This window comes from Talaromyces proteolyticus, assembly GCF_021365285.1.
Source record: "Talaromyces proteolyticus strain PMI_201 chromosome Unknown BGW36scaffold_4, whole genome shotgun sequence".
NCBI lineage: Eukaryota > Fungi > Ascomycota > Eurotiomycetes > Eurotiales > Trichocomaceae > Talaromyces > Talaromyces proteolyticus.
Window position 1 is genome coordinate 2,869,284 of NW_025764280.1, and position 10,761 is coordinate 2,880,044.

At 46.8% G+C, this 10,761-nt stretch overlaps 1 protein-coding gene across 1 annotated transcript; it reads right to left on the reverse strand.

Moving 5' to 3' along the window:
* Nucleotides 1–165: 165 nt before the first annotated feature.
* BGW36DRAFT_291965 (putative ABC multidrug transporter) lies at nucleotides 166–5,414 on the reverse strand (the record flags this gene model as incomplete). Its single annotated transcript, XM_046210884.1, has 15 exons — nucleotides 166–493; nucleotides 541–915; nucleotides 965–1,045; nucleotides 1,096–1,714; nucleotides 1,764–1,879; nucleotides 1,926–1,997; nucleotides 2,042–2,165; nucleotides 2,213–2,569; nucleotides 2,622–2,784; nucleotides 2,832–3,637; nucleotides 3,682–3,915; nucleotides 3,974–4,253; nucleotides 4,309–4,535; nucleotides 4,589–5,126; nucleotides 5,193–5,414. The coding sequence occupies 15 exons, from the start codon at nucleotides 5,412–5,414 to the stop codon at nucleotides 166–168; spliced, it is 4,542 nt and encodes a 1,513-aa protein (XP_046074823.1).
* Nucleotides 5,415–10,761: the final 5,347 nt, after the last annotated feature.

A 10,761-nucleotide genomic window follows, 5' to 3' on the forward strand; every position in this document is an offset into this window, starting at 1 on the left:
GCTTTTGTCTATCAACAATGATTACCCCCATTATCATATGTTCAATGTTCAATACCCCTCCTCGCTGTGACGTGCGTCATGTAGTATGAATATGCCTTCCAAATTCATAAAAACGAAACCAAATACCCGCCCATATATTGAATATTTCATGCTATTTGCCTTTTTTCAATCTGACCCACTTGCTGAGGGGTTAATCTCTGTGGATGCGCGACCCGATTGTGTGCGAGAGTCCCGAACGATCACTTCCACGCCTAACTGGCCATCTTTCTCGTCTTCTTCCGCCATACAATACGTGTACAGACGGTTGAACGCCGAGTCTGTAGAAAGAAGCGTGTAGGGATCATCAAACTCAATCAATTGACCCGCATCTAACATAGCCACCTTGTCAAAGTCGAGAATGGTGTCGAGCTTGTGTGCGACAGCGAGAATTGTGTGATTGCTGAATTTCTCGCGGATCACCCGCTGCATGATCTCGTCTGTTTTACTATCGACACTGCTTTCTGTCAGAATCTCGCAAAAAAAAATATTACGATTACTCACTTGCTAGTGGCTTCGTCCAAAATGAGAATACTGCTATGTCGCAGCATAGCTCGCGCAAGACAGAAGAGTTGTTTCTGTCCATGTGATAGATATACCTCTTCAATATCAACATCCAGACTACCTTTCTCTTCCACCGTAGACTGCAGATGAACACTTCGGAGAGCGTCCCAGATGGCTTCATCCGTGGCCTTGCCAGTCGGGTCCGCATTAAGCCTTACGCTGCCCTTGATCAGGAAAGGATCTTGAGCAACGCCTGTAATCCGAGATCGAATCTCCTGACGCGGAATTGTAGTCAAATCAATACCATCAATGCTGATACTACCCCCTGAAAGCTCGATCATTCGGAAGATAGCCAAAACTAACGAACTCTTGCCACTATAAAGTACATCAGTATCAAACTGCATATAGGAATTTTGAAACCTACCTTCCAGTTCGGCCGCAGATACCGATCTTCTCCCCGCTGCGAATTGAAATGCTTATGTTTCTTAGAATCGGCTCATCTGGTCTTTACGGCTGTTAGTGTTGTATCCCCACAACGCATATTTTAAGTCCTACCTGTAGCCCGCGGAGACCGATTTGAGCTCAATTGCTCCTTGGCCTGGCCACTCAGGTGGCACCATTCCATTCTCTCCAGGTTCATCTTCAGATTTGACGGTTTCATTGAAAATCTTGACACGCGCAATCGACCCAATATGCGTTTCCAGCGTTGTCCAGAATGTAATAAGCAGTTTGATGCTTTGACTAAACTGGATAATGTTGAACAGAGCAACACCTACATATCCTGCACTGATTGATCCACGCAATTCCACCACAAGAATTATCAATATCGTGGCAATACAGGCTACCACAAGATCCAAGACCAAGGTGAGCCATCGCTGTACAGCAAACAGAAGATAGAATGGACGCTGTGACTTCTCGAGAAGATCTCTGCTCTTTTTCTCCATGGCTTTCTGCCAACCAAACGCCCTAATTGTGACCAGACCGCTGAGGCACTCGGTGAATTGAGAATAGAGAGGAGCTTTAGCCTCAAGATCCATGAAACGAAGCTGGCGTGAAGTACGGAGATAAAACTTTTGGATGAAGTAGAGAGCAATGAGAACAATAGGAAATGAAATCGCCGTGTATGGTGATGCAACACCAATCAGGGTTGTTTGCGCGATACATAATACAAGGGCTGAAACATTAGCTATCCCAGCTCGACTATATGTTATTTATTGACTTACTTGCAAATGCATTTAGTGCAGCTACCGGCAATTCCATGTCAATCAACTGCAGATCCTGACTGAATCGGTTGAGTGTGACACCAATATCAGTGGAAGCAAAGAATGAATTCGGAGCACTGTAAAGTTTAGTCTCACAACCGGCTTATAATTTCAGGATATTACCTTAGAACAGTGTTGAGAAGTGTAAAATGGAATCTTTCACCAGTCTTTGGAACCATAGTAATTATGAGTTGCCTGCTACCGTTAGATGAATTCAACGTGTAATCACAAGCACGTACCAGCAGCTGATGCAAAGAGTGATCATAGCAACGACACCTAACATCACATACATCCCCAAGTAGTAATTTGTTTTCTCGTAGGGATATTGTACGTTAGATGCCGCCCACCATTTAACCCAAATACCTACTGTCGTTAGTACAATAAAAAGCTAATATGTACATGGTACTCACTTGGGAAAGATATGCAGAACACAAAGCCTGAGATACATATGACGAATACAATAATTCCCATCCACCCAACGGACGAAAAGTAGTATCTGTAAATAGTGAAATCTCCTGTTGCCCGGTTGGCTTCAGCTTCGAGGTCATCATCTGTCTGGATGACCTTGTCATTATTTGGTGTGGCTAGCAATGCTCCAGATCGGCGGTAGGTTCGGTCATCAGGAGTATAATTCCAATCGGCTTGTGGTAGATTGAAACTGGAAACATAACCCCCTGTTGCCGCAAGCACATCAAATTGACCTTGCTCCATGATCGCCCCCTTTTCATCCATTGCTATAATATGGTCGGCATATGGGAGGCGTTTAGCTGTTATCAGTACTCATTAGCATTTTTTGGGGACTCAAAGGGAAGTTCTTACCAGAAGATGATACAATCAGAATTGTCACCTGCATTGCTCTCCATATACCTGACTTGCCCATCAAGCTGTGAAATATATGATTCTCAGTGGATGTATCAAGACCACTGAACGGATCATCCAAGATTACTAGCTTCTTTCTTGCGTATACCGCCCTAGCCAGTGCCTAAGACATATCAGCCTACTGTAAGAGTGAATGCAGAGAGAACTTACAATTCGCTGCCCTTGTCCCGTGCTGAGGGCAACACCCTTGCTTCCAATCATCGTTTGATCTCCTCGGGGTAATTGACGTAAATCTTCATACAACGCACATGCGTTGAGGACAGTGTCGTACCACTGCTCATCAAAATCACTGGACGTTGTAATACTGTTTCTAATTGTATCGTTCATGTGCCACGCAGTTTGGTCGCAATAGGCGATTTGTTTAGTCGCAGTGTATACTGAGCCGCGTGCTAAGGGAACTTCGCCAAGGATGGCTTTCAGCAAAGTAGACTTTCCACAGCCAACTGGACCGACAACCATGCTCAATTTGCTTTCTTGAACAGTGAGGGTGATAGACTTGATAAGTGGTTCTCCATTCAAGTCCCAGCTAAAGTCAGCGTCGTGAACAATGATCATATCACCCTGAGGTGTGTCAGATCGCACTGGCGTCCCCGTTCCGCTATATCTCAGCGTATCATTATCGCTAATTGCAAAACTCGACTTTTCGGACACATGCGGTGCTACATCGTATTTGTTAAATTCTTCGGAAGAAACTTCCGACAATGAAGAAACCTTTCGCTCATCCACGAGCACATCTTTATCAAGAAATTCTTGGATTCGCGTAAAAGATCCGACGGAGCCAGCAAATGCTGATAGTGACATGACAAGTGTGGTGATTGGATCCGTCATCAGCGCAAAAATCGAGAGGGCCGTGTAGACTCGCGCCGTGTTAAGCGCGACATCGTCTCCGTGGTCATGCGACAATGAGACAAAGACGGCGAAGGTAATGATTGGCGCAAATATTTGGGACAAATATGCTGTTGTTGTTAGCCGCGAACGATCCGCTGAACAATTTACTTACCCAATCCCATGTTCCAGATGAGAAGCCGTCTGAATCCCTTAGAAATGTCTAACTCATCAAGACGAAGTCCATGGATACTTTTGAACAAAACATTTTTGAGACCGGTCATTTTAATTCCTTTCATGGAGCCAAGCATTGCCGTCGTGGCCGATATGCGCTTCTCAATTGCTTCTAACCAAAGAGCCTGTCGTGATACCACAATACCGAGAAAAAGGATCGAAGCAACAAGAGAGGCTGCGCGCTATATTAGAAAAATCTCTCGGTAACTTAATTTGTTTTCAAAGATACATACTTATTGCGACAGCGACAGGAATAACACAGGACACTCCAAGTTGTGCTTCTAGCAAGACGATCGCGACGGCAATCTCAATCAAATTCGCCCACATTTCGTGCATGGTTTGCCAACCCTGAACAATGCGCTCGATATCTGCGCTCATCAATGTCAAGGATGAAGCGGGGTCTACATCTCGTACGCTGAGATCGGTTGTTTTGCGGGTTAGCATAGAGATAAGACCGCCGCGAACCATAGTGATTGCCCGGTATGACAGATGTTGGTATTGACCCATGGCAATCTGCTAAACATTAGATTTACATGTCCAATGCCGTTCAGTATATGATAGCACTCACTGCTGCCCCAACATAGACAATGATGTAGGCGCCGATGAGCCCATAGCCAACATGTGTGGTCCAAGGTGTTACATTGTCAACTGACAGATACACCGCCCGATTGATAAGTAAAGGCTGACAGAAGTTAAGAGCAATGAGGAATGCTCTAGGCGGAATGACAGCTAGAATGTGCCACTTTAGGGTTGAGAGTGACACAAGAAACAATGAATATGGCGTTTTTTTGGCAACTATGTACGGTCAGTCTGCTTTAGATACTTATTATATTGAGCTTCAAATCTACCTTTGTTCCAAGCCGCTTCCAATCGGGCGTGAACACGTTCGGAAAGCATGTCTTTGTCAACGACAAATAGATCATCCACACGAACCAGCGACGTAAACCCCTTCATAAAGAGAGGATTTAGCCACGAAAAGAAACTTCGGTTATAGGTACTAGCAGTCGCTTCGGGTGGATAATCTTTGTACTCGGATCGCAAAGTCCATCGCTTCTCCAGACCTTCAAGTAGGACTAGTACTGCCTTCAAGGCGACGGAGGCAGTAAAGAGGACTGCTATTGTCCGGCCATAAGTATTCGGATCCCTCAACCACAGCGTTCGGCATCGTGCAATATCAAAGAGTAAGGTCAAGAAGAGGTATACGTTTAGTAAAAACGAGGGTCTGACGGAACGAGTGTGCTCAAAGTAAGACAGCAAACAAAAGACGCCGGTTGAGCCAAAGGAAATCGCTTGCACTGGAATGGACGCGCTGGTCCTTTCGGTGTTTGGTAATGTCCATAACGTCAATAAAGCGAGCTGGGCTGCACCAAGCCCGGCATATGAGGCCTGAAGGACGAGCGGGAACGTTAGTATAGAGCGAGGAGGATACTAAGACGTTGCTGATGTACATACAATCTTCAATGGAAGTAGGAAGCTTTCGACAACTTTCGTTGGCCGGTTGAGGAGGTTCCAAATCCGGAGCGGAGATATTAAAACCAGAATACCCAATGGAAGAGCAGTCAGAATGGTTTCCTCGAACAGGAGGGTGAAATCAAAGCCGCCACGACAATCCTGTGCATAGTATTGGAAGGAATTGTCTATCTCGTAGCAAGAGGCTGTTGAGTTGGAAGCCATGTTGATGGCAGCGTGCTCTAAAGGACAATTGCACTACAGTATCCAGACATGAAAGTTGTCGAATGTTGACAAAAACAGGCCTGAATTGTCACATCGACAATATCCACCCGCGGAGATGGCAATTGATGGTTTTTGACCCTATGCGGGTCATCAAATCATCTGATTTAGCCTCGTGTTTCCCGAAGCATTCGCCAGGGACGTGCAGTCAACGTACGGGGTAGTGAACTACGCCAGTTCTCAGAGGACGAGAGGTGTACATGAGCTGAGCCAGGAGGTGAGATGATTTGGCGGTGGCGACATCTGGAGTCTGCATGTCTTGAAATTGTGCGGAAAATAGCTCACTAGTAGGGGCCATGCCTTACGGCAGCGTTGAGCCAGAATTATTGTTAGCAATACTCCGCACGTATTGTGGAGAATGAGAACGAACGCAGTTGTCGGGCTGTATATGATGTGGATCGGAGATTGATGTGGGCTGCAGGGATAGCGCCCTCGACTCGGAAGTCAGGCAGGTGGATCTGTGCTGCTAATTCTAGGTCTTCACCCTTTCGCGAGCTAGGCTAGAGTCTACCTGGTCATAAAGTGCGACTATTAGTGTTACAAGATGGACTGTAAGATTGGGTCGAGTCTTGTACGACGAATACGAGACTGGCCTGGCACGTACCGCTGTAACTTCTGGATAGTACACGTTACTTACTACACCTCCAGTCCTTCCTTTTTCGGCCCAAGACTCCGGCCAGTTCGTCGCCTAAACATAGAGGCGGCTCAACGATGCAACAGATGAACTAGATCGGCTGCAGCGGCCTACGGATGGCAAAAAGAAGCGATGGGGTGTATACATCTGCAAGAAAACACGGCGCGGCGGGTATATCCGTCGATGGCTGAGCGCAGTCACCATCGTGAACTCGTAATTAGGGATGAGAATAATCACGAAAGGATGAAAGTGTTGTCGACGCCGAAGACCAATCGTGAAGGGCCAGGGTCCAAGTTCAGGTCCAGGGCGGTTCGGAGGAGGCAAGCAAGGCTCTGGACGAATTATTGCCGGCGAGGCCAGCGATTGTTGCCTGAACCGGAAGGCGCTTCTCCTTCCTCTTCGGCAGGAGCCAGTGGACATTTTGCTCCGTGGTTGACAGGGGAAGGAGCCGGCTCGCTACACACTTCCGTTTTCTTTTTCTTCCATCCTCCATCGTCCATCAGATACCCCAGAGTGACGGCAGAATATTGCTTCTCCCACACAGCGTTACATCCTGCCATCGTGTTCTACGCAGGCCGAGACTGAAGGGGAGCGCTAACTGAAGGGGAGCAGTTAGCGCCCCGGGATATCGACTATTGGCGGGCGATCGCCAGAGATACAAGCCGCAGGGCGAGCTGCGTGAACAAATAATCCCTTCATCGAGGCACGGGAAGTGGATCCTGCAGTTTTATAGCTCTATCTGATTCATTCCAGAACACGACCCTACGCTACGTACGAGTATGTCACTCAGGGCGATGTGAGGTCTTATTTGTCGGGCAGCCACCACGCTGTCTGGCTAGGTCCTGGAACATGCATTGCGTCTGGAGCAATGGCTGACGCTGGTACAAGCCTGAAGAAGAACCAGCCCGCCAGTTGTACCCAAAGCTGGGTCTGCTGCATGCTGAGCACGTTTTTGTGGGGCTAAACACCATTCGCACGCAGAGCTGGTCTAGGATAAGACGGGAAATATATCAATCTAACATTCGAGTTACATACCGGACGACTAATGGATCACACAAGAACAAATTAACAGCCTAGAGACTTAGCAGCAGCCACGGCTTATCCGATTAAATTTCCGAATTGCCATCAATGGCTCCGGTCGGGAAAAAGAGCCTACCGAAGCGATGGAATCGAATTAGATCACTGTTATGCTCCCTTTGCTCTTTTTGGGGTTTCGGATTACTAGTGTTTCCTACGTCAGTTGCGAATCATCGGCCAACATGACCCGGCGGACCCCACTGGCTATGTGGAGGCTAAAAACAATAGCCTTTGTTTGGGCTTGAGCCAAGCGTTGCGCATAATTATGCTTTTGATGGTTGTCAAGGAGTTGAGTGGATGTCCAAATAATGTTTGTCAATAACATTAATGGCGGGGCTTATGATCGAACATCCCGCTGGCTAGCGGGAGCCATTGCGCAACTGTCACGACAAATGAATTATCAGCGAAGTGTTGGTTATATCGAATATTTGAGCTATGTCAGCCTGGCGAGAAAGATAATAATAGATTAATTGGAGTCAATGGCAGTATGAACCGGTTGGGTCTGAAGTTTATTGGCTATGTTTCCTATTCTCCTATCCCCCTATTCTCACCTCCTGATCGCCCAGGATCAAAGTTTTCGTGTGCTGACCGCCCTCGCTCGGAATTCGGAGCGGTGGCAGACAATATGACACATAACAGAGATGTGTTACTGCTCATGCAAGCATTGATTGATGCCCGCATCGAAAGGGGGCAATGCTTTGACTGCTGGCATTCATCATTTATACATCATATGGATTGGCATATGTGCGAGGATATGTCGCGCTCGGTCAATCCGGACGCAATGAGAATATAGTTAAATCCTGCATGCATCTATTTACAGCTCACAGGATCTTTGCAATATCTGATGCCATCAACTCACCACTAAATATAAATCCATACAAATTGACGGGGCGCACGCGCGACAGACCGCCAATAGCTTCGCTGTTGACAATGCCAAATTCAGCGCTGATTAGCTGCTGGAGCGAACTCCGATTGTCTGATGTAGCACTGCAATTTGCCTCCATATTCCAAAATCGATAAACTCATATAAAATTTACTCAGAAAGTACCGGCCAAGCTGTCCAGGCCAGGGGTCAGCCCCTGCACGAATCGTAGCCGATCGACCCGCTAGGCTGCCGCGCCCTCGTACGAGCCCGCCATTCCCAGGCTTCTTCCTATGCTCGTCCGGAGAGCTCTCAGATTCTGAATCATGCCCCGTTGACTCTGAAGTTTAACAATCCTTCTGATACGTACTGTTCCTTCCGTACGGAGGAGCATAGAGAATGCATTTGGGACCACTGGACAATGGGCCACTGTTCTGATAGGCCAATTCTGAGGAGCCCGCGCGGTTTTAAAACAAGCCAATAATTGAGTTGCGACCCCAGCGTTTCTCTCACAATAGGAACCGAGTACTCGGTGACCCTAGTTCTTCATATGGGTACGACATTTGTCCGTATACGCTAGAGAGGCAATGCATTGGATATTGTGTTCCGGTTTACTCCGCCCTAGTTCCCGTACTATGCCATACTAATGTGCTCGCCTAACAGGTGAACTTATTCGTCCTACGTTCAATATCTCATTCGGGACATATCGTTAATATCCTGACAGGCTGTGGGTGTACTGTCTTGATCTCATGTCGTCATTAAATCAACAATTCTCTCGTGGAGGTCATTTCTAGCCGTGATTGGCCTCGTCTCATTCCTTTTTCTGACCCCCAATGCCTCCGCGAGCCAATGGCCAGCCAACACAACAGAGCCTGGACCGTCGGCTGCTGGCATATTATATGATATTATATTAATAATATTATCATATTCGATGATGGGACCTTGCGTCAGCTACCCAGCAGCCAGCAAACGCAAGGAGGTCTCAGATAGATTTAACCTAAATTCAGCCACGCTCGTTTCTGCGCTGATCCATGACTAGCTAGGCCAGCCTTCCACATGGAGGCGCTGTGGGGGGGCAAATCGTATCTGCTAAGCGAAGTCCTCGTATTTAATATTGTTGATACTATAGCCAGGGATACAGCTACAGCAAAGTTCGAGGCAGTTCGAATGACAACGCCACTGCCAAGTTACTGCCAAACACTAAATTAAAAAATCACGAACCAAAAAAAAATATATATACATATACAAAATTAAGTCCGAACAGAAGCCGAACTAATAAAACTATCGATGCGCCGGCCCTTGCGGCAGTCAGGCTAACCACTGGCTCCCGCGACGGCGGCAAGACTGTCATCAATCGCCTCACTGTCTGGCCTTGACAGCAGACTAGTCGACATCATATCGACGATCTGGTTCCCCGATCCACAATGCTATTATATCCGATTTCTGAGTCATAAGGGATGAGGGATGACTGACTGATTGATTCCTTTTTGTCGCTCTTTTTTCACTTGGATGGGAAGCTCGCTGAGTTTTCGTAATCAGCTTTAGGGCTCCGCAATACTGCGTCGACGCGTGATGTTGTGGTGCCACGAATGACGTTGTCTTGCTCGCACAATCATGTTTTTTTCTTTTTGCCCCCTCTCATACTAATAGTAGTCATAATTATAGCTAATCCCGGCTCCCTCCACAGCTCCTGCCTGGCAGGGACATTGTAAGGACCTTGTAAGGGACGGCATTGTCCACAGTAACTAGGCATGGGTAACACTAGCACCCTGTCCTCGAGAATCGGCACCACCCACTAACTCCGATTTCCAGAAGGATATAGACTCCGGCACTATGTCACGGCATCCACATGCGTACGCGTATTTAGTCTGGTATGTGATACTAGTCATTCGGTCTGGGCCAACTCTGTACTGTACTGCATTGCACTGCGCCTGCACTCTGCTCTGCTCTCGCGGGAAATAGCCTCACACCAACCAGGCGATGGATCCGCTCCACTCCGATGCTCCCCGGCCATGCTTGTCTCAAATAGTATCCTAGAGCGTGTATTCAATCAATACAGCACCCTTCTTACCGAATTACGCGTGCCTTCGAGATTCCTTGTTACTTTTGGACTCTGTCTTAGATGATTATTGTCAGTCCGAAAGCGTATTGTCCCACCCATTTTGCATTTGCTAGTATATACTTAGTAACAGTCTTGCAATGTGTGGCACTATCACTTGGGGTTATTTGTAAATTTTTTTAGCGCTTCTCTGTCCCCAGTGGCGTTGGTTACACTGATTAGCTCCAAAATTTGTTCATCGGCTTTTAATAATATCGCTTGTTTCAGTAGTTTCCCTTGCTACTTCAAGGCATAAGCCCTGAGTCAGGTGGATCTGGAAGGAAAAAAAGGGTTGCTTCAGCTATCCCATGATTAATCTTTTTACAAGATCTAGACTAAATCGTTGTCAAGGGATATTGGCTATTGAACATACGAGGTATTAACAGACCGCAACGTGTGTCGGAGTCTTAGCTAAATCCAAAGAATTGCGGTCCGCTGTAAAGTTGACGCTTTTGATATTGTAATATCTAACAAACAAACCTCTATGTTTGTCCAGACCAGGACTTGCACTCTGGGACTGTTGGATACTCTTATCAAATCCATATATCTCATCGCGTTTCTCAGCGAGCCATATTACATACACACGTTAGTATTGGATCTTGGAGATATGAAATATGCT